Source organism: Mesoplodon bidens (assembly GCF_964165515.1).
Source record: "Mesoplodon bidens genome assembly, chromosome: 14".
Classification (NCBI taxonomy): Eukaryota; Metazoa; Chordata; class Mammalia; order Artiodactyla; family Ziphiidae; genus Mesoplodon; species Mesoplodon bidens.
Genome location: NC_138170.1, coordinates 5,317,787 through 5,342,886, shown reverse-complemented (window position 1 = coordinate 5,342,886; position 25,100 = coordinate 5,317,787). Strand labels below are relative to the sequence as shown.

General features: G+C 40.7%; 1 protein-coding gene across 3 annotated transcripts in view; it reads right to left on the bottom strand.

The window, feature by feature from the left end:
• The window catches only part of CTNNA2 (catenin alpha 2), a gene marked incomplete at its 5' end in the record, with an annotated part of 1,045,541 nt that overhangs the window by 754,632 nt on the left and 265,809 nt on the right, over positions 1-25,100 (bottom strand). For all 3 annotated transcript variants that reach the window (XM_081253620.1, XM_081253621.1, XM_081253622.1), the window contains one exon: positions 3,980-4,183. In XM_081253620.1, the coding sequence (XP_081109746.1) occupies positions 3,980-4,183 (204 nt within the window). The remainder of the gene's footprint in view (positions 1-3,979; positions 4,184-25,100) is intronic.

Genomic DNA, 25,100 nt, shown 5'->3' with positions numbered 1-25,100 from the left:
CTTGGCACAAGCCACCGTCCTTTCATGAATTATTCCAGGGGCTCCTCCTCTGTCCTGTTTTTTTTTTGTTTTGTTTTGTTTTGTTTTTACCTTTTGAACTCCTATGGCCTGTCCTCAATACCTAAATTATGGCATTTTCTCCCCAGCACTCTCCAATGGCCTCCCATTTCATTAAAGTAAAAGTGTAATTCTGAATTATGGTGCACAAGGCCCTACATAGTCTGACACCTTGTCTCCTTGCAGACCCCATCACCTGCTACCTTCCACTCACTTGGAACAGTCCGTGAGCCTCCCCAAGAAGGTTCCTCAAGAGCTCAGGCACCTTCTCACACAAGGTCAAGGAGCACTAGACCTCGCCGCTCCTTCCACCTCAAGCGCTCAGGCACCTTCTCACACAAGGTCAAGGAGCACTAGACCTCGCCGCTCCTTCCACCTCAAGCGCTCTCTGCTCCCTCATCTCTGAAAGATCTTTAACCAAGTGTCATCTTCTCAGTGAACCTTTGCCAGGTCATCCTTACAACTACACTCCACGCTGCTGTCTCACAGGTTTTATATTTCCCTGTTTCACTTATGACCATCTGAGATAACTCTTACTCAAATTATTGATTGATTGATTGTCTGTCTCCCCCACCTAGAGTGTAAACTCCATGAGAGCAGAGAAGTTTGTCTATTTTGTTCCCTTCTGTATCCCCAGAATCCTAGAACAGTGTCAGGCACAAAGTAGGCAGGCACACAATACATATCCATTAAATAAATACAATATTCTAAATTCAAATCCATCACAAAATGTTTATCAATAAAATACCATGTTTACTTGTTTCCTGTCATGAAGCCACTTTTAAGATTTTTTTTTGATGAAAAAGTAGTTTTACTGCCAATGAAAGAAAGGTGTATAAAATTGTAAGTTCCAGATACACGTTTATGTCTTCATTATAATTTGGATCTATTTATAGTACTCAGCATAATACTGCAAAATCCACTCTGATGGCACTAATCCAAAGGTCACACATCCTTTTGAAAAAGAGTCTCTCTCTACCCATTAGTCTCCACATATGTACAATAATGATGTTTGATTTAAAGGAGGATTATTTTTAAGAATCTTCTCTGGATTACATCATTATCTTGATAAAAAATAATTAAGGCCATCGAAGGCTTTCCCAAAACCATTCCAACCATCTAACGCTGTCACATTCTGGAATCATAAATTTTGCCACATGCATCCGTTCACTCAGCCCTTTTTCCTCAAACCACAGTTTCTTTTACATGTATGATTTTGTTAAATCTTCAAATCACACACACATTCATTAATTTGAATATACCTTTGTGGAAATATCCAACAAACAACTGACACCCTATTGAGCTCAGTGTATCCATGTGGCTAAAACATGGCTCATGCCCCATGCAGACAACTTTCTCCTAATCGTTTAGTTTATAGCTCTTTTCCCCAATGTCCATCTTCCTCCATTTCATACCACTTGGCATGGATGTGTATGATTTTAGAACAGCTTCACCTACAAGTGAGCATGAAAAGTTGAATCTTCATCAGGAACTGATCAGGTGATTTTTAGAATCCAGAAATGTCAGTTTTGTCTATGGCCATACCACTCTGAATGCACCCAATCTCATCAGAAGTGTCAGTTATTCCAATTTCAAAATCTTTTCTTCTTAATCTAATAATTTCTTTATCCTAATGATATTGCCTAACATATTAATATGAAAATCTGAAGAGTGATAACTTGATAAAACCTTCATGTCCAGAGCTTACAAAATTGAAAAAGAAATATCTTATAACAGCCTAGTCATAATTGACTGATTTTTTGGTTGCCATTAACTACAACAGACATTTTAGTAAGGCACAGATGCTATATCAAAATAAATATAAATTGATATTGTGGCAATAGTAATGAGTGCACTAGACAGAGATTATGGAGCCGGTCTAGCTGCATCCAATTCTACCTTGAAATCACCAAAGAAGTGTGAAGTCCAAGTAAATTTTATACACTTTATAAAAAAGTCAGTAGGAGGTGTTTTATTTCAGCCTTTGATCCTGGTGGTTCAAAGTGAACAGAATTTTCACACTTTAAAATGTAAGCACTATACCCACCTATGTATTATCTGTAACTGTGTCAAAGTAGAAGCCACATTTTCAATAAAAATACAAAAGATTCCTGCATCACAAGGTTGTGAACAGAAAAACAAGCACCTGGAATCAATAAAACACAAAAAGCCATCCGCTCTGCTGATCTCTATGAGTTTATACTGAAACAAAAACTTCTACTTGACCGGATTCTAGACAACAAACTGAAAATTACATGTCACATCTCGATCAATTCTTCTTTAATCACATTCTGTGATTAAAAGAACACAGGACCATCCTTCTTTTTCTGATTTATTTATATTGAGATCTTAACCATCACTCTGATCTCCGCAGTTTCTACTTCCTTCTTTGGCAGTAATTCTTCACTGCTAGAAATACCAGCATGCCTTCATATAAAATCAAATTCCACATATAAATCATTAGCCTGTTGCCATTCTGTTAAAAACAAACACACAGAATCCCAGACTTTATAAGCCCTTTTTCTGTTAAATCCATTATTCAAAAATATTTACACAGGATGGGAGGCACTGGCGATGGACATTTCTAGCCGTACCCTGCATAGCACCCATAGACCAAAATCACAGAAAGTGTTGGCCATCCAGATCCTACAGAGAAGTCCTCATAAGCAGATGAATACCACGTGAGACAACCACACCTTATTCTTTGTGTGCTGAAAATGGGCAAATCTTGCAAAATCAAAGAATCTGAAGGTGTATGGAAAGGAAACAGATTTGGGCTTTTAAATAGGGCATTCTACATCTTTCTGTTTTCTAGATCAAAGTTCTCTGGAGGGTGTGGCAGGAGGAGCTCTGTGCCTGGCACTGCTGACTCCTGGCTTGACCTGAGGACCTACATGTCAGTTAGGGATGGGCGTGGTAAGAAGAACCAGGCTGGAGGGAAAGACATGTGTTGGCTGCTTTGTCTCAGCTTTGCCTCAGGGTGTTCCAGCAGGACCCAGGGTGGGCTTCAAAAGCTGGGAGCAGATTTTCAGAGTCCCCATTCCCTACCTGACAACTACACAGGGCATTCCTTCAACATGTAATGCCAAGACCTCACTACATTTTCCCACTTTATGTTGAATTCTCTCAAATCCAGGAGTCCAGGGCAGGAGGAACTCAGATCATTCATGGGTGCAAGCCCCGGGCATCAACAACATCACCTCTGCTGAATGAATATAGCAAATCAATACAAACATAATTCAGTGCCTTTCAAAACAAAGAATATGGCTTCATCTCCTTCATCTAGTTTTCAGGTACACAAGACGTATCACATTTTATACCTGTAGGAGAGAACAGCTGGCGTTTGTGCTGCCATTTCACTAGATATTATTAACACCCATTTGAAAACTTGGAGACATTCTCTAATTTCTAAATGCACAGTGAATCAATAGAGTTTTCCCAAGGTTTACTGCAGTTAGAAGTTTCCACCTTAACCAACTCCGTCCAAACTTTTGAAAACCTATTATAATTCCTAATGCCTCTTTGGGATGAAGATTAGCCATCTACAGCTGTCCTTAGCTTTGAAATTGCTCTGTGTAGAGGATTTCAGTGTGACCTCAGTTATTTCCATCCACCATCTACTTTTGCCGACTGAAATCTTACCTAAATAAAGGCCAGCCACTAAAACGACCCAGCAATCACTCAAGTAAAAAGCCAAAGTTTTCCTATGAAACCACTTCCACCAATCTCTTCCCTGCTACCAATGCACTCCGACACGCAATCCAGACAGGCCTCTCCCGAAGCAGCTCTTGGATTTCACCGGACCGACTCTCTTAGGAGATCACCTGTCCTGTTTCCAAACTGTGCCTGCTTTCCTTGGAACCACGAGATCGCGCACTGGAATCCCCCGAGGGCGGCGCGGGCCTGAGAGCCCGGGACTTACGTTGTTCATGTACTCGCTGAGCAGGTCCTGGAGCGCCTGGCGCACAGCATTGCACTCGGCCACGATCCGCTCGCGCCGGTCATCGCGGGTGCACGAGGAGTCAGCCATGAGAGCCGCGCCGCTGATGATGCTCTCCAGGCGCTCCTCTAGGGACGGCCGGAACCGGGCCTCGCTGAAGGTCATGGGGTCCAGGATGATCTTGTTCTGAAAGGAGGACAGTGCAGACACAATCAGCAGAGAAGAGGCGGCTGCCCTGGCAGCCTGTTTTCTAAACCAGAAATTTCTGAGGCCAGGACAAGACTGTGTGGAGAAGAAGCTGGCTCCTTGTATAAATTCTAAAGTGGCCTTGACAAAGTCTCAACTTTCTGGAAGATACTTTGTCCTGAATCTAATCTTCAGGGAGAGAACACCGTGTTGTGTTTCAACAATGTGTTCTCGGCAAAGGCTATCTCAATGGAAGGGTTTTCGAACGCGATTGTGGCACTGGCTTGACATTTCTTAAAAATTGGTAGCCTTCAAGGAAAACACATTTCAGTGTAGCACTTTGCGGGGCTAATGGAAAGAGGTTACAGCCCCAGACTAGACCATAATGTGTAACCAACAACAGGACTGGCACACACATAGTGTGCATCCCCTTCAAGAGAAGCAGAGAGTCCCGTGGCAGGATGCCTTTTGAAACTTGAGTAAATAGCATCCAAAAGGCACATACAGTACAGGTTACTTCCCAATTAGGAACTAATATATTTTGTACGAAAACTAGCATTCTAGAAAAGGACTCATAATGTGTGTGCATGTATGTGTGTGTGACTTGTCACAATGAACCGACAGTATCCTGATAAAGGTGCTAACACATTCCAAAACAGCTTAGATAAGGAGAAAACAGAGGCGTTTCCCAAAGGGAAGGTGTCACAGAGCGTTTATGCTTAGTTTTGCCTCTGCTAAGCCTGAGGATCCTGGAAACACATAGGTAGTGATGTCCAGAGGTGTACAGAAATATGCATCCAGAATGCAACAGATAGATCAGCCTGTATGAGGATCTGGGAATCATCAAGGCTATGTGGACACAAGGTAGTGAATGGTATACTAGCAAAGTGAATAGAATAAGAACAGACCAAAGAAGACCCAGTTAATCCCAATTTCCAAAGGTTTACAGAAAAATAAGAATCAAAAGGAAGATCGGAAACATAGAGCAGAGCCTGGAGAATAGTATTTCCAGCAAGTCAAGGAAGTGGAGAGACTGAGGAAGTGTATGCGAACTAACGGAAGGAAATAGAGAGGCAACGCCAACTTTGCCCAGTTGCTGGTTTCCATTAGGGACCCCTTTTCTGCTCGAAACAAGGAAGATCATTCCAACAACATTAATCACAGTGGAATGATCTGCTGCAAGAATGGTTAGCTCATCTTCACTGGAGGTGCACCCTCAGAGGTCCAAGAACCAGCATGGTAGTGATGGAGGAAATGGTCTTCTGACGCTTCGATCCTTTGATGGGATTGGCATTCCACTGCTCTTTCCTTTGATGTTCATCATATATATGTGTGTGTGTGTGTGTATGTGTGTGTGTGTGCATATACACACACACATACACACATATATATATATATATTTAGAAAACATAATTTACCATATCTACAAATATAATAAGGAAACCAAATGATAGTAGGTAGTCATGCCATTGCCCACCTGCCATCTGCTGAGTACCTACTATGTGCCTACTAGAGTACTTAGTGCTAAAAAGAGGGTGAAGAGCATAAAAGACATTTGTGTGATTTTTTTTTTCCCAGTAGGCTATAAAATAGCTGCTTAATTATTACAAAAGAGGTTCGAGCATGCTCTCTGGGAATAGCGTTCTATAACTCTCCAAAATATCCTAAGGTATTTGCTGAAAGCTATGCTCAAAATATCAGTGGCTCTGATTCTCTGCTTGTTGTTAAAATGCAAATCTCCACAGCAGGGAGATCCCTTCAGCACAAAATGACGATGTCCTAAGGAATGCGTGAAGCAGGTGGTGCCTTCGAAAGAAAAAAAGCACCCAGTAAACACAGACCACGTCTGAGGTCCACTGGAATGGTGGATTTCCTAGAAAATTACTCATTGGTCGAAGCTCTCTCTTCAGTTTAGAGGGCAAATGCGTGAGGTCCTTCCTATGAGCTATTCTGTGGCAGGTTCTGGCATAAAGACTACCTTCACATTTGCACTTTCTTAGATCTTAGGAAAAGGATAATTTTTACTTAACTCGGAATAGCATTACTCAAATCCTGTCCCTTGTGCCTTCCAAACAGATTCAAAAAATCATATGGAGTCCTCAGTACAGTAGATGGCTTTGCAGGGTATATCTTTTTTTTTTTTGTTACGCAGGCCTCTCACTGTTGTGGCCTCTCCCCTTGTGGAGCACAGGCTCCGGACGCACAGGCTCAGCAGCCATGGCTCACGGGCCCAGCCGCTCCGCGGCATGTGGGATCTTCCTGGACCGGGGCACGAACTCGTGTCCCCTGCATCGGCAGGCGGACCCTCAACCACTGCGCCACCAGGGAAGCCCTGCAGGGTATATCACAAGCGAGATTCCCAAAGGAAAGCTGAGAGGGGTCCACAGGAGCCCTGCCCCACCTGCCATCTGTACTAGACCTCTGTCTGCAAGGACTCTTCCCAGTGGGATCCATTTGAATTCTGTCTCTCTTTCTTGCTCTCTTTCTATCTACTGCTTTTCAGATGATGCATTTATAATATATATATATATATATATATATCACGTAACATGCATTAAATACTGATACTCTAATTAAAGAAATACCTGATCAAAGTATAATTAGACTACTTTCTTTTATAAGGATTGCTGATCTTCAAAGCACTCTTTTATAGGAACCCATATTAACAAAAAACAATGAAAAGTATTTGTTCTGCTTTGAGGTTTCAGGAGACTCTTCAAAGTTATATATCGGCTCGCAGATGGATTTTTATTATACTTTTGGACTAAAAAATATAAAGAAATGCCAACTTGATGGAAATATACTGAGGTAAATTTGAACTCAATAAGGGAATTGTAAAACAGTTTCCCTGTAGAACAAGGAAAATGTACTATTGTCATTATAACATTACTTCCTAAATTATTTTCCACGGAACACTGAGCTTAGAGATGTAATGTTTTGATGAAAAAATAAGTTTCCTTAGCCAGATATGTTTTGGAAATGCCGCATGGCACAGGGTACATTAGCACATTAAATGCTTTGGGGAGTTCTGCATTAAACAAGTCCGTCTCCTGCAGCATTCCTCAAACCTATTTGAGCATAGAGGGGTCCCCTTTAAAATGCATGCATTATCTATGAGAACCTAAGGAACACGCTTTGGATAACATGGCAAGAGAGAATTTACAGTGTCAGCCGAATGAGCTCCCCACCTGCCATGGCCCAGGGCTGTCATGAAAGTAAACACACTGCAACATTGAGCTTCAAAATCTCTGCATAAAAGTTACACTGTTCACACATTTTTAATGGAATTATTCATTATTTATAGATCACAGGGGAAAAGCTTTTAAAAAAAACCTCCCTGGAAAAGAAACAATAAATTTACAATATTCCAATCTATATCCGTGGTGGAGATGGGGAGTACTGCAATGATGGATGTGAACGGCTAGCAGGAAGAAGCCACTTAGGGGAGAGAAAAGGTGTAAAGGGCATTGCGCACATGCGTGTGCATCTGTGTGCATGTGTGTATGTGTGTGTGTGTGTGCATGTGTGGGGGTGTGGATTGCCTGTGTGTGCTTACCTATGAGTGTATGGGTTCGAGTTGTGTGTAATGGGTGGAGGGGGGTAAATTGGTGGGAGGGGACATGGGTTGTTTGTGTGTGTGTATGTGTGTGTGTTTTCAGAGGACTGGAGAGCTCTCAAACAGGCTTTAGAAAATCAGAAAAAGATAAGAAAGAAAGAAAAAAAAAAAGAACCAAATGAAGCCAGGGGCTTAAGGACTAGAGGAAAAGACTATCTATCCTTGTTAAAGTGATAGGAAAAAACAAACTCCTGGAGGTGAATCCTGGGCAAAAATACAGAGAGTGAAAGCCAAAGTGGAGTGAAGGAGGAGTATTGCTTCTGCATATTTGGGAGCGACGTAAAAAAAGAAACAACCGGGCAGGCTCTCTTTGCTAGCACACTCCGGGGTCATTTCACACCAGCAAACAGATCTCCTGATTTCCCAGCATCAGCTCATACTGTCCGCGACTCTCTGAGGCTGCCCTCTACTGGCCAGAAAGGGAGCAGCAGCGGCAGCAGCATCCAGCTCGCTCCCTGGTCACGGAGGGAACATTTCATGGGTAACATGCAAGCACCAAACAGAGAAAGTGCAAGGTCAAGGTTTCCTATCTCTCCCTTTATGCCAAAGGTGTGCTCCTGCAAGAGGATTTTATGCTGTTTCCAATTGTACAGGCTTATTTTAGTCCACTGAGGTCTTACATTTTAAATATCTAAGTCTCTCTTTTGCATTCTTAAAGCTCATTTAATCTTTTTATCCTTTTGATATTTTAGTTCATCTCCTATTGTCATTTTAGTTCATTTTAAAATTGTGAGGCTACGTTTCTTACTTTATCTTTTTCTTCTTTTTATTAAGTAAGCCTTACTTTAATTTCTTTTTATCCTGTCTATTCTCAGTCCCTTTATTTCACTAGCATAATATTCTGTGCTTTGTGATTTTTCCTTAACTTATTTTTTTTATTAACATCTTTAAGAATTAATGTTTTCATTCTTACATTTATGGAGTGGCAACTGGAAAGCATTGCCATAAAGAGAGGAGCCCCAATAATTCACCCCCAAGCAAAGGAGGCTAGGATCCTCTTCTGCCATCAAGTTGGTGCTATAAGAGTCTCTCTTGTCCTACATAATTGATGTCCCATTTTTTCCAATGTCGAACTCTATAAAAATTGTAACTTGAAAAAATTCAGGGAACGATATAGTTCAAAACTACTTCCCAGAATAATACATTTTCCAGTACTCACCCCACATTCAATTGTTACAAGAGCACTGTTTTTAAATCGCACCTATCATGCATTCTCTCTACAGGGAGTAATGTGATCTAAAATTTCAGTACTATCCTGGGACACTGAGTTATACTTGTTGCAGGCTCCGATGCCACAGCAGGCAGCAGAGAGACCTCTGTCAAATCAAGAAGTTGAATGCATTACAAATGGTTTGATAGGTCCACAATTCTGTGTCTGTGATATTGCTACCTCCATCTTATTGAAGAGGAAAATGACGCCAGAGATGTTTCCCCATGTTCGTACAGCTGGGAAATGAGGACACCTGGATTTGAACACAGGGCTTTTCACTTTAAGCCCAGCGTTCCTTCCACTGTTTCAGATTGCTCATATTCGGTTGAAATGAGTCTAACAAATCATAATTATACAAATTTATTTCTTATTTTAAAAACCCATGAAATTCTCCTGAACCAAGTATAATGGTATAAGTATAATCTGTCATACTGTCTTCTTTTATGTCATCTGGGTCAACTTGCCCTTCCCATGGATAGTTGAAAGTATAGCCATCCATTCAACAAATGGATGCCAGTTACTGTAGCTGTCTGAGGGCACAGACTGAAGAATCCTTTATTTCAAGAGGTTCACTGTCTAGTAAAAATAAAAACAATGTGTACAACCAAGTGTAATTTGGAAAATATACCGACAATGTTAAGGAACAGCTGAGTGATGGGAATCTGCACAGTTGGGAGGGGGGAGGTAGTCACAGAGATCTTCCTGGAGGAGATTACTCCTCAGCTAAGACTTAAAGAGTGAAAAGCAGTCGACCAAGCAAAGTCGGGGCCAGAAGAGGCAATGCAGACAGAATAAGAAATGGTAACAAATACACGGAGGTGAAAAATATCACAGTATATGAAGAGTATCAAAAGAGGTTTATTGAAGCTGAAGTGTTCAGTGTGAAGTTACAGGTATGGTGCCATGAAGGGGCCCCAAGCAACTTTCCTTTAAGAGAAACTTCTGCATGAACATAGGTAACTGACTGTCTCCACCTGCTACTACTGTAGATCCACCAGTTTCCCAAGGAGCCATACAAGACCCCAGCAGCCCCTGTCAATCACGGAGCCATTCCTGCCCAGTGAGGACTTCTCCAGCAGGCAACCTCTGCCCCCTGCTCTTGTCTCTGCAACGACCGTGCTGAGACCTGCTCGGAACTGTGCTCAGGCTCTTCCTACACTGTCCTCGCTCTCCTGCTCTCCTTTCACGGGTGTTTGACCTGCACTGCAGTCAAAAAGCTCTCTTGGCCTATTTCTACTGGTTCTTTCCCACTATATCCTTCAAAGGCAATTTCTTTTTACACATCTAATCCCATCTATCTTGGGATTTGCTTCTCCAAGGACTTGAACAGACAAAAACAGGAATAGGAGACAAAGTTGGTGAAGAGAGCAACAGCCGTGTTCCGAAGAGCTTTCTATGCCATAAGACACTTTCTCTCTGTAAATGCCCCTTCAGACAATGAAGAGTCATCAAGAATTTAAAACATAGGAGTGATGTAATCCTGTTTGGCTGCAGAAAGTTTTCCCCAGAAGTAGGGAAGTCAGCTTTGGTAGAAAGAGAAGGCGGGAGAGCAATTATCAAGCCTTCAGAGCCCAGAAGAAAGATTGGCTGAGTACAAGATTATGTTTGTATAAAAAAGATTAAGGGCATGTATTGGGACACATTCAGAATGTGAATCTGAAAAATGTGGAGATATACTGGCTATGAGAATGTAGAAGAAGGAGTCAAAGATAAAACCTAAATTTCTGGCATGGGTAACATCAAAATGCACATATCAACCAGTTATATCCTGGGTGTCAGCCTCCTTTTATGCAAATAAAGTTTTATTAGAACACAGGCCGGCCCATTCATTCACACAGTGTCTATGGCTATTTTCACACTGCAATGGCAAGGTTTAAAATTTAGGACAGAAACTGTATGGGTCACAAAGCTTGGGATATTTCCTATTGGTTCTTTAAGAAAACATTCACTGACTTTGAACAACTGTGACAGGTAACAGATAAAGAAGAGCAGGTTTAGAGTGTCTATGATTCATTTAAGTGGAAAAGTCTTGTGGAAAGTTGATTATAAGTGTATGAAAATGGACCAGCTATAAAGATTGAGGATCATCAGAATAAAGGCAGGAGTGGCAGCTTTGAGAATGGATATGCTATCCCAAGAAAAAGAAATAGAATGAGAAGAGCAGTGAGCCCAAGCCACACTGGGAAACCCTCAATGTATAACAGAGAAAGAGCCCACAAATGACACGGTAAAGAATGGTCAGAGAGATCTGACCAGACCCAGGAGATTTTATGGCCATAGTTTATAAGGGAGAACTGTAGGGAATTCTCTAAAGAGGGCAAATAAGATCAAGACCAAAAATGTCCTTTGAAATTGGAAGCTAGGAAGTTATCAGTGATAAACTGTGTGCCTATATGTGTAAATCTGTGTGTATGTACTTATTTATTTATAAATATCTTAATCCAAAAGGCACATCAGCCTCAATGGAAAGTAGCAGAAGCAATCTGACTACTGTTGAGATGAAAGAGAAATATTTTCAAATTCATAAAAAAATTATTTAACATTTTCAGGAAGGTTCTAGAAAACAACTAGAAAAGAGAAAGAACTAAATGGTATTAAATTAGGAAGGAGAAGATAGAACTATGTATGTCCGATTGCAGATGTTATAACTGCTAACTTAGAAAAAAATGAGAATCAACCAAAAATTTATTGCATTTTTTTAAAATTCATGAAAGCACTTGTATTTATATGCAACATCAATTGCCTTCATATATACAAGAACTAACCAATTGGAAGAGCAATATTACAATACCAAGAATTGCAAAACAAAACACACAGAGAAACACACTTTAGATGTCAACTAGATACAACAAGAAATGTGCTAAAGAAAGATGAATCGACCAGGCACACACTCCAAGCACAGGGCAGACCTGGAACTGGGATGCACACCCTCTCACTCCAGAGTCACTGACTTGGCTACTACACTGCATTTCCCACTGGTATCTTTCTGCATGCGTGATGCTGGTCAATGTGAAGTCAATGGAACAGCAAATTCTCCATCTCAGACACTGAAGTAGTAGTAGTACTGTACATGATTCTTTCTACTTTAAGAGGGTATGGAAAACAGTAAACAATGATCAGGAATAGGGACTTCCCTGGTGGCACAGTGGTTGAGAATCCGCCTGCCAATGCAGGGGACATGGGTTCAATCTCTGGTCCAGGAAGATTCCACATGCTGCGGGCCACAACTACTGAAGTCCGTGCACCTAAAGCCCGTGCTCTGAAACAAGAGAAGCCACCGTAATGAGAAGCCCACGCACTGCAACGAAGACTAGCCCCCACTCGCCACAACTAGAGGTAAGCCCGCACACAGCAGCAAAGACTCAATGCAGCCAAAAATAAATAAATAAATTTATTTAAAAAAATGAGCAGGGATAAAAGCTCTTAAAATGCTACTTTATCCTACTTTTAATTTGTTATCTGTCTCAAGTTGGTCAGCAGGCATTATAATATACTTTTTCTACCAAGAAGGAAAACACAAATATCTGTTAATCTTTCTTGAGCTATGAATTAACCATCTTAAAGCTGAACATTGTACCTAGCTATACTAAAAGCAGTAACTGCATGACTGTCATACCTAGTAAGATCAGGAGCATAAAAGTAATATATTGCAATATTTAATTACAGTTATGCCAGTAGAAAGGCTCTAGCACACTCATAATGCCTAATGGAGTGGTTTCATACCCACAGATTAAGTTCCCAAGATTTTCAGTGCACAGCTGAGGAAGGTGAAGTGTTTTTCTTTAGCAGCCAAGAAACCGCTTGTTAAAGACTGGGAGAAAGTCTTATTTATTATCTTTAGATCTTCTGGCTTTCAGTGTTAATTAAACTCTTTAGAGAACTACTTAGTCATCTCAAATATACACACAATTTTCAAAATGCCAGAAAAGATAACAAAGAAAACTGATTTAATCAATTGTTTTCCCAAATCTAATCTTATAAACATGGAAAAAACAAACGCTAGTGGTATGAGCAAGTCCTGTGGTTTTCTTTGTTCTTTGTGACAGCCCTGTAAGATAAAAGTGTCCTGGGTTTTTACTACCTTCATAGTTCAAGGTGGCAACTAAGGAAAATAATAAAGTGTGCTGTTGTACCTCATAAACAACCAGACCCTCACCACCTGCTGTCCAACATAGCTATTTTGAATCAAACAAGCAGAAGAAAGAATAAATGTCAACATTCCCTTCTGAAGCCATTCACTTTCATTTTTTAAAGATGGCAAAAAAAAATTCTCAAAGAGGCAGGTAACAGTTAAAGTCATTCTTCTAAAGGAATATGTCATTGTGATCTGGAGTAACTAAAGCAATGCAAACCAGAAAACCAAAATGATGTGCATGTTTAAGCGAGGGAATATTTCTCTTTAATTATTCTGAGATTTTCCTAGAACAGGCAACAATGTACCTGTCTTTACTTCCTTTCTTTTGCACCTTTATCATCACCCCATCCTCCTATTTACCTCTGCGTATTTAAATTGTGTACTTTGTTTTGTCTTGGGGTATAACTGGATAAGTTTTATGTTTCACTGATAAAATAGCTCTTCCTTCCTTCCTCTTTCTCCCAGGTACAGAGTTCAGAAGTCCTTCTGTTTCTTGCTGCATGAAGAAGTACAAAGACATGTGGTCTGGAGAGAACAGTGCCCCACCCTGAGTGAAACTTGAAAATGACTGAGCCTGCCCAGAGAACGGTAAGCTTTGGTCCAGCTCAGAGCGTCCTGCTGCCTTGGAATTGTCCAAACGGTCACAGAGGTCACAGAGAGTTCCAAGGGCCCAAGATTTGTAAAGTCATTTAATTGTATTCATTATATTATTTTGCTGCACTGATAAAATTCAAAACAAAGCAAACAAATGAACAAGTCCAGGCAGTACCTATTGATTAACTATTCACCAGTGTTATTTTTAAAATGTCTGTTATCCAGTTTAAAATATTTGACTAGTAACACCTGAGGCAGTCTCTCCCAGTCTCCCATTAAAATACCTGTAGATAGAGAGGGGAGAAGGGAATTTTATAACCCTGAAAATTGAGAATGAAAGACATCTACTGACAATGAAGGATGATCATAATTCTGGCTCTGAATGCTTTAAACACTTCTTTTAAAGATTGAAGTCTGAGATAAAAGCATAAATCAAGCCCATTTTAATAAATTAACTGAGGTGTCTAAATCAAAAGTGTGTTATTTGTTGGGTTTTAAACATTTATTCTCCCTGTAGTGTATCAAAAATTAACACAGATGCTTATTCTCCCTGTAGTGTATCAAAAATTAACACAGATACATTTTCATCTTTTTCATTCTTTGCCAAGCTCTTTCCAGTGAGAATCTTTCTATCTGTACCTAAAAAGTTTTTCATGGGCTAATTGGGGTAACATTTGAAATGGAAAATACTAAAGGCATTAAGTTTTAATCATCTATTTTTTTGTTAAGCTACAGAGAAACTCTAACCTGCATTTTTGGATTTGCCTTAATTTTTTTAATTGCATTCTAAAATCGATTGCTTACTCTTTCTTCTCAGGCTTGTACTTAAAGATAATTATACCATTTATAATATATTAAGATATTATTTGTATTTAAACAGTTCAGTTTAATTGGAAATAAATGACAAAGATAATGACTTGATAATTATACAGCACTTTTTATTCTTAGATATTTGATTTTTTTAAGAGAAATCTATCTAAGCCCACATTAATTTCAGTTGAGAAGAGAATCTGATATTTAGCAAGACAGAGTTATTTATTTGCAAAGTAATGGATAAAAAAACTGAGTGAGGAAGTCCAGCTGTGGACTCTTCCTACTGGATGCTTTGATCTAGTGGAAGCTGGTTTCATTTTGCCTAATTCCATCATCTGTGTGTGTTGCTGAGCTTTTGTGGGCATTTCATGGGCACAGCCTCAAGCTCTGACAAGAACACTAGTTAACAACGAATCACAGTAAAGCAGGGCAAAGGTAATTATCCTCAGCTTTACACTGTGGATTGGTCAGAAAGCAAGTGTCCAAACTGCATTTAATCAAACTGAGCCTTAAGAGGGTTGAAGAAAGAAAACTGATTTTACTCTTTGGCTGAAAACACAGCCATATTATCACTTCACGCTCCTTAATTCTCTACCTTGTTGACCCTCTTTTTTATCCAGTCTTCCTCCTCTTTGACCTCTGTGTGGTACTTAATACAATTTACCATCCACTCCTTAAATTAAAGCTCACCTGTGCTTAAGGAAACCCTGCTTTACTGTGGGTCTCCTTAAACCTCTCTGACAGCTCCATCTTTCATTCCTTCTCTAGTTCTTATTCCGTGACTTACACGAGGAGCTGGCATATCTCAAGGTCCAGCTCCTTGGCTTCATAAGTCCTCTTAATACTCTCTTTCTTGGAGACCTCTCCCACCCCATGCCTTAGCCATCACCTAGTCATGAACAAGAACTCAAATTCCACGTCCAGTCTTGACTCTCTTGAGGCCCAGGCCCTTCTCTCTAGCTCTACACCCACCATTGCCAGCTGGACGTCCAATCATCAGCCCAAGTATAACATGTGAAATCTTCTTCCGAAGGCTAAACCCTCATTTCTATGGAGGAAAAACCAGCAGGAGGGAAACGGGAATCTATAATCTCACTTCATCCTCCAAGTGCACTGAGAAATTAGAACCCATGAGAAATCCTCGCTTGACAAAGGAACCAAGTGTTGCTCACACAGGGTAGGTGGCTTGCTAAAGACTACACAGTAAAAAAGCTTGAGGAGTCTTTCTGTCTCCCAAGCCCCTGTGCTTGCAGCCTCATTCTCTCAGGCACTTTTGTTGAAAGATCAAGCATCCTTGTAATCTATAACCAGGTATAAAATGGTACAGAGGTGGACAGCTTGGATTAGAATCCTGGCTCCAACTCCTTCAAGCTGTGACTTCTAGGCTGAGCAGTTGCTTAAATGATGAGGGTCTCAATTTCCTTATTTGTAAAATAGGAATAACAGCAGTATCTATATTATAGAGTTGATGAGAAAATTAAATAAGATAATATATGTAAAGAGCTTAAAATACTATAGGGCACATAGAAGTAATAAATTTTAACAATGAAGTCATTTAAAATAACTCTTTCATGTAATACTTTATATTTCCACTGTTATTCCATCCTCCACCTTTTATTCAGGCCATTATCATCTCCCATTTGCTCAGTAATCAAAACTCTAAATTGACCTTCTTTTTTGTACAACTTATTTTTTCCTAAGAGACCATTCTTAAAACTCTGTTTAATCATTCCACCCACTAGCCCAAAACCTTCAATGGCTAGTAAACTACCTATGATCATCAACTACCTGACAACGTACAGATGTTACTAATCTTAACTGGTGGTTCTCCAATTCCATTTTCATCATTCCTTTTGTAAGATATGTCAAAGTCCCCAATAGAACTAAGCAATCGGTTGCATTTTTCATCCAACCCTCAGAACTGGGATGTCATTTTCGGCAAGTACAACCTAAAGAAATATAAGTTCATATCCATTCACTTCAAGTTTCAGATCCCTGGCCTTCAAGGTTCTCCCCAATCTGACACCAGTATCTGCCTCTCAAATGTCATTTCCCAGGACTCTACTCAGGAACCCTTGGCTCAAGCCAAAGTGGTCCCTGACTGCCTCACCCCACCCCCATATGCTTCGTGGGTACTGTGGTATTAATTCTTCTCCACTGAATATTTCAGTACCTTCCACCCTGCTGCTTCTCTGAAGCCCATGATGACCCTACGCAGGACAGACTATCTTCATCTCTCTGTGTACAAGGCTCTCTCCCTTAAGCCCCATTACAGAACTCCTTGTCATTTATCACCCAGTTTACACATTTAGCTCTTGTCTGATATTACCATGCATCATTAGTGGTGTCTCTGTGTGTGTGTGTGTGAGAGAGAGAGAGAGAGAGAGATGTAGACAGAGAGACAGACAGAGACAGAGATGAGAGAGACAGAGGATTGGAAAGAGATCAGCAATTGGGATGCTTTTCTTTCGTCTTGATATCTTCTACTATGGCACTCAGCTGAGTGCTTTTCACATAAGTAGCTGACAAATACTTGCTGATTAACAGATTGAGGTTTCCTGAACAAATATGTCCTTTTTCCAACTTTTATCAAAAGGCTTCTGGGGAGAACCCTCCATCCTGTTTTCCACAGTGAATGCACCATTTTACATTACTACCAACAGTGTACCAGGGTACCCTTCTCTAAAAATTGTAAATTTTCTTCCTAGTGGTAATTGAGACGATAGTTCAATAATAATATAAGATCAGGTGAAGTCTAAAGAAATTTTAGAAAACCTGCATAAAGAAAACAGGGACGAGGGGAAGATGGCAGAAGAGTAAGACGTGGAGTTCACCTTCCTCCCCACAGATACACCAGAAATACATCTACACGTGGAACAACTCCTACAGAACACATACTGAACGCTGGCAGAAGACCTCAGACCTCCCAAAAGGCAAGAAACTCCCCACGTACCTGGGTAGGGCAAAAGAAAAAAGAAAAAACAGAGACAAAGAATAGGGATGGGACCTGCACCAGTGGGAGGGAGCCGTGAAGGAGGAAAGGTTTCCACACACTAGGAGCCCCTTCGCGGGCGGAGACTGCGGGTGGAGGAGCGGGGAGCTTCGGAGCCGCGGAGGAGAGCGCAGCCACAGGGCTGTGGAGGGCAAAGCGGAGAGATTCCCGCACAGAGGATGGGTGCCGACCGGCACTCACCAGCCCGAGAGGCTTGTCTGTCGGCCGCCGGGGTGGGCAGGGCTGGGAGCTGAGGCTCGGGCTTCGGTCAGAGCGCTGGCGGCGTGAACACAGCCTGAAGGGGTTAGTGCACCACGGCTGGCGGCCGGGAGGGAGTCTGGGAAAAAGTCTGGAGCTGCCAAAGAGGCAAGAGACTTTTTCTTCCCTCTTTGTTTCCTGGTGCGCGAGGAGAGGGGATTAAGAGCGCTGCTTAAAGGAGCTCCAGAGACGGGCACGAGGCGCGGCTGAAAGCGGGGACCCCAGAGACGGATGTGGGATGCTGGGGCTGCTGCTGCCGCAGCCAAGAAGCCTGTGTGCGAGCGCAGGTCACTATCCACACCTACCTTCTGGGGAGCCTGTGCAGCCCGCCACTGCCAGGGTCCCGTAATCCAGGAACAACTTCCCCGGGAGAACTCACAGCGCATCTCAGGCTGGTGCAACATCACGCTGGCCTCTGCCGTGGCAGGCTCGACCCGCACTCCGTGCCCCTCCCTCCCCCCAGGCCTGAGTGAGCCAGAGTCCCCGAAGCCGCTGCTCCTTTAACCCTGTCCTGTCTGAGCGAAGAACAGATGCCTTCCGGCGACATACATGCAGGGGTGGGTCCAAATCCAAGGCTGAGATCCGGGAGCTGTGAGAACAAAGAAGCCAAAGGAAAATCTCTCCCAGCAGCCTCAGAGGCAGCAGATTAAAGCTCCACAATCAACTTGATATACCCTGCACCTGTGGAATATCTGAATAGACAACAAATCATCGCAAATTGAGGAGCCGTGTGGATGAAAGGTTCTTGGTGCTGCAGCCAGGAGTCAGTGCTGTGCCTCTGAGGTGGGAGAGCCAACTTCAGGACACTGGTCCACAAGAGACCTCCCAGCTCCACATAATATCAAATGGCGAAAATCTCCCAGAGATCCCCATCTCAACACCAGCACCCAGCTTCACTCAACGACCAGCAAGATACAGTGCTGGACACCCTACGCCAAACAACTAGCAAGACAGGAACGCAACCCCATCCATTAGCAGAGAGGCTGCCTAAAATCATAAGTCCACAGACACCCCAAAACACACCACCAGACTTGGACCTGCCCACCAGAAAGACAAGATCCAGCCCCATCCACCAGAACACAGGAAATAGTCCCCTCCACCAGGAAGCCTACACAACCCACTGAACGAACTTTAGCCACGGGGGACAGACACCAAAAACAATGGGAACTAAGAACCTGAAGCATGCAAAAAGGAGACCCCAAACACAGTAAGATAAGCAAAATGAGAAGACAGAAAAACACACATCAGATGAAGGAGCAAGATAAAAATCCACCAGACATAACAAATGAAGAGGAAATAGGCAGTCTACCTGAAAAAAGAATTCACAATAATGATAGTAAAGATGATCCAAAATCTTGGAAATAGAATAGACAAAATGCAAGAAACATTTCACGAGGACCTAGAGGAGCAAAAGATGAAACAAGCAACAATGAGCAACACAATAAATGAAATTAAAAATAATCTAGATGGGATCAATAGCAGAATAACTGAGGCAGAAGAACGGATAAGTGACATGGAAGATAAAATAGTGGAAATTACTGCAGACCAGAATAAAGAAAAAAGAATGAAAAGAACTGAGGACAGTCTCAGAGACCTCTGGGAAAACATGAAATGCACCAACATTCAAATTATAGGGGTTCCAGAAGAAGAAGAGAAAAAGAAAGGGACTGAGAAAATATTTGAAGAGATTATAGTTGAAAACTTCCCTAATATGGGAAGGGAAATAGTTAATCATGTCCAGGAAGCACAGAGAGTTCCATACAGGATAAATCCAAGGAGAAATATGCCAAACACATATTAATCAAACTGTCAAAAATTAAATACAAAGAAAACATAGTAAAAGCAGCAAGGGAAAAACAGCAATTAACACACAAGGGAATCCCCATAAGGTTAACAGCTGATCTTTCAGCAGAAACTCTGCAAGCCAGAAGGGACGGGTAGGACATATTTAAAGTGATGAAGGAGAAAAACCTGCAACCATGACTACTCTACACAGCAAGGATCTCATTCAGATTTGATGGAGAAATTAAAACCTCTACAGACAAGCAAAAGCTGAGAGAGTTCAGCACCACCAAACCAGCTTTACAACAAATGCTAAAGGAACTTCTCTAGTCAAGAAACACAACAGAAGGAAAACACCTACAATAACGAACCCAAAACAATTAAGAAAATGGGAATAGGAACATATGTATCGATAGTTACCTTAAATATAAATGGACTAAATGCTCCCACCAAAAGGCACAGATTGACTGAATGGATACAAAAACAAGACCCATATATATGCTGTCTAAAAGAGACACACTTCAGGGTCTTCCCTGGTGGCGAAGTGGTTGAGAGTCCGCCTGCCAATTCAGGACAGCCCTTGTTTGGAAGGATCCCACATGCCACGGAGCAGCTGGCCCCGTGAGCCACAGTTACTGAGCCTGCACGTCTGGAGCCTGTGCTCCACAACAAGAGAGGCCGCGATAGTGAGAGGCCTGCACACCACAATGAGGAGCGGTCCCCACTTGTCACAACTGGAGAAGGCTCTCACGCAGAAATGAAGATCCAACACAGCCATAAAAAAATAAATAAATAAATGTGAAAGAGACACACTTCAGACGTAGAGACACATACAGATTGAAAGTAAGGGGATGGAAAAAGATATTCCATGCAAATGGAAATGAAAAGAAAGCTGGAGTAACAATTCTCATATCAGACAAAATAGACTTTAAAACAAAGACTATTAGAAGAGACAAAGAAGGACACTACATAATGATCAAGGGATAGATCCAAGAAGAAGATATAACAATTGTAAATATTTATGCACCCAACATAGGAGCACTTCAATACGTAAGGCAAATACTAACAGCCATAAAAGGGGAAATCGACAGTAACATATTCATAGTGGGGGACTTTAACATCCCACTTTATCCAATGGACAGATCATCCAAAATGAAAATAAATAAACACAAGCTTTAAATGATACATTAAACAAGATGGATTTAATTGATATTTATAGGACATTCCATCCAAAAACAACAGAATACACATTTTTCTCAAGTGCTCATGGAACATTCCCCAGGATAGACCATATCATGGGTCACAAATCAAACCTTGGTAAATTTAAGAAAATTGAAATTGTATCAAGTACCTATTCTGACCACAATGCTATGAGACTAGATTTCAATTACAGGAAAAGATCTGTAAAAAATACAAACACATGGAGGCTAAACAATACAGTACTTAATAACGAAGTGATCAATGAAGAAATCAAAGAGGAAATCAAAAAATACCTAGAAACAAATGGCAATGGAGGCATGACGAACCAAAACCTATGAGATGCAGCAAAAGCAGTTCTAAGAGGGAAGTTTATAGGGATACAATCCTACCTCGGGAAACAGGAAACATCTTGAATAAACAACCTAACCTTGCACCTAAAGCAATTAGAGAAAGAAGAACAAAAAAACACAAAGTTAGCAGAAGCAAAAAAATCATAAGAATCAGATCAGAAATAAAAGAAAAAGAAATGAAGGAAATGATAGCAAAGATCAATAAAACTAAAAGCTGGTTCATTGAGGAGATAAACAAAATTGATAGACCATTAACCAGACTCATCAAGAAAAAAACGGAGAAGACTCAAATCAATAGAATTAGAAATGAAACAGGAGAAGTAACAACTGACACTGCAGAAATACAAAAGATCATGAGAGATTACTACAAGCAACTCTATGCCAATAAAATGGACAACCTGGAAGAAATGGACAAATTCTTAGATATGCACAACCTGTCAAGACTGAATCAGGAAGAAATAGAAAATATGAACAGACCAATCACAAGCACTGAAATTGAAACTGTGATTAAAAATCTTCCAGCAATCAAAAGCCCAGGACCAGATGGCTTCACAGGCGAATTCTATCAAACATTTAGAGAAGAGCTAACACCTATCCTTCTCAAACTCTTCCAAAATATAGCAGAGGGAGAAACACTCCCAAACTCATTCTACGAGGCCACCATCACCTTGATACCAAAACCAGGCAAGGATGTCACAAAGAAAGAAAACTACAGGCCAATATCACTGATGAACACAGATGCAAAAATCCTCAACAAAATTCTAGCAAACAGAATCCAACAGCACATTAAAAGGATCATACACCATGATCAAGTGGGGTTTATTCCAGGAATGCAAAGATTCTTCAATATACACAAATCAATCAACGTGATACACCGTATTAACAAATTGAAGGAGAAAAACTATATGATCATCTCAATAGATGCAGAGAAAGCTTTCAACAAAATTCAACACCCATTTATGATAAAATCCCTGAGGAAAATAGGCGTAGAGGGAACCTTCCTCAACATAATAAAGGCCATATATGAAAAACCCAAAGCCAACATCCTCCTCAATGGTGAAAAACTGAAACCATTTCCACTACGATCAGGAACAAGACAAGGTTGCCAACTCTCACCACTCTTATTCAACATAGTTTTGGAAGTTTTAGCCACAGCGCTCAGAGAAGAATAAGAAATAAAAGGAATCCAAATCGGAAAAGAAGTAAAGCTGTTACTTTTTGCAGATGACATGATACTATACATAGAGAATCTTAAAGATGCTACCAGAAAACTACAAGAATTAATCAATGCATTTGGTAAAGTAGCAGGATACAAAATTAATGCACAGAGATCTCTGGCATTCTTATACACTAATGATGAAAAATCTGAAAGTGATATCAAAAAACCCTCCCATTTACCACTGCAACAGAAAGAATAAAATATCTAGGAATAAACCTCCCTAAGGAGACAAAAGACATCTATGCAGAAAATTATAAGACACTGTTGAAAGAAATTAAAGAATGATACAAATAGATGAGGAGATATACCATGTTCTTGGATTGGAAGAATCAACATTGTGAAAATGAATCTACTACCCAAAGCAATCTATAGATTCAATGCAATCCCTATCAAACTTCCACTGGCATTTTTCACAGAACGAGAACAAAAAAAAATTCACAATTTGTATGGAAACACAAAAGACTCCAAATAGCCAAAGCAATCTTGAGAATGAAAAACGGAGCTGGAGGAATCAGGCTCCCTGACTTCAGACAATACTACAAAGCTACAGTATTCAAGACAATATGGTACTGGCACAAAAACAGAAAGATAGATCAATGGAACGGATAGAAAGCCCAGAGATAAACCCACGCACATATGGTCACCTTATCTTTGATAAAGGAGGCAGGAATGTACAGTGGAGAAAGGACAGCCTCTTCAGTAAATGGTGCTGGGAAAACTGGACAGGTACATGTAAAAGTATGAGATTAGATCACTCCCTAACACCATACACAAAAATAAGCTCAAAATGGATTAAAGACCTAAATGTAAGGACAGAAACTATCAAACTCTTGGAGGCAAACATGGCAGAACACTCTATGACATAAATCATAGCAAGATCCTTTTTTACCCACGTCCTAGAGAAATGGAAATAAAAACAAAAATAAACAAATGGGACCTAATGAAACTTCAAATCTTTTGCACAGCAAAGGGAACCATAAACAAGACCAAAAGACAACCCTCAGAATGGGAGAATATATTTTCAAATGAATCAACGGACAAAGGATTAATCTCCAAAATTTATAAGCAGCTCATGCAGCTCAATAACAAAAAAAAACAAACAACCCAATCGAAAAATAGGCAGAAGATCTAAATAGAGATTTCTCTAAAGAAGATATACAGACTGCCAACAAACACATGAAAGAAGGCTCAACATCATTAATCATTAGAGAAATGCAAATCAAAACTACAATGAGATATCATCTCACACCAGTCAGCAGGGCCATCATCAAAAAATCAAGAAACAATAAATGCTGGAGAGGGTGTTGAGAAAGGGGAACACTCTTGCACTGCTGGTGGGAATGTGAATTGGTACAGCCACTATGGAGAACAGTATGGAGGTTCCTTAAAAAACTACAAATAGAACTACCATATGACCCTGCAATCCCACCACTGGGCATATACCCTGAGAAAACCATAATTCACAGAGTCATGTACCAAAATATTCATTGCAGCTCTATTTACAATAGCCCGGAGATGGAAACAACCTAAGTGTCCATCATCAGATGAATGGATAAAGAAGATGTGGCACATATATACAATGGAATATTACTCAGCCATATAAAGAAACGAAACTGAGCTATTTGTAATGAGGTGGATGGACCTAGAGTCTGTCATACAGAGTGAAGTAAGTCAGAAAGAGAAAGACAAATACCGTATGCTAACACATATATATGGAATTTAAGAAAAAAAAAATGTCATGAAGAACCTAGGGGTAAGACAGGAATAAAGACACAGACCTACTAGAGAATGGACTTGAGGATATGGGGAGGGGGAAGGGTAAGCTGTGACAAAGTGAGAGAGTGGCATGGACATATATACACTATCAAACGTAAAACAGATAGCTAGTGGGAAGCAGCCGCATAGCACAGGGAGATCAGTGCGGTGCTTTGTGACCACCTAGAGGTGTGGGATAGGGAGGGTGGGAAGGAGGGAGACACAAGAGGGAAGAGATATGGGAACATATGTATATGTATAACTGATTCACTTTGTTATAAAGCAAAAACTAACACACCATTGTAAAGCAATTATCTCCAATAAAGATGTAAAAGAAAAAAAAAAGCCTTCTGGAACACAATAGGGCACCCGAGTTAATCTAGTATTTGGAGGTGAATACATGTGGGGGGCCCTTCAGTTAGGTATGCATATTTTGGTCTACCTCATTATTTGATGTGGCTCAGTGAACTTGAGATTCAGAATTATTGGGGGAGGGGCATATCACCTATCATGATGACAAATGTTAGTTCTGCTTTCAGTGTGAGGCAGACTAGCTGAGGCTGCCAAATCTTTTGCTTGGCAAACTGCTACTGTAAAATCCTTGATCCTGATCCATCAAAAAAGGAAGTATTTTAAGTTTCCATACAGTGTAAACTAAACCAGCAGGTATTCACAATGTGTGCATGTACGTATGGGGTACATATATATGTAAACAGGAGAGTCATACTGAAAACAGCTGTGTCATAGGAATAAGCATTCCACAAACATTTGAAAGTCTCATATGAATATTTGATTAAACCAGGGTCAGTAAACAATGGCTCATGAGCCAAATTCCGCCTGCTCTCCATTTTTGTATGGTTTACAAGCTAAGAATGATGTTCTTAAATAGTTGAAAAAACCATGAGCCTACCAACATGCTACATTTCTGTCTAAAATCCTCTCCTTAATTATATCCTTAAATAGTAAAAAAGATAAGCAACCACAGAAAAAAAA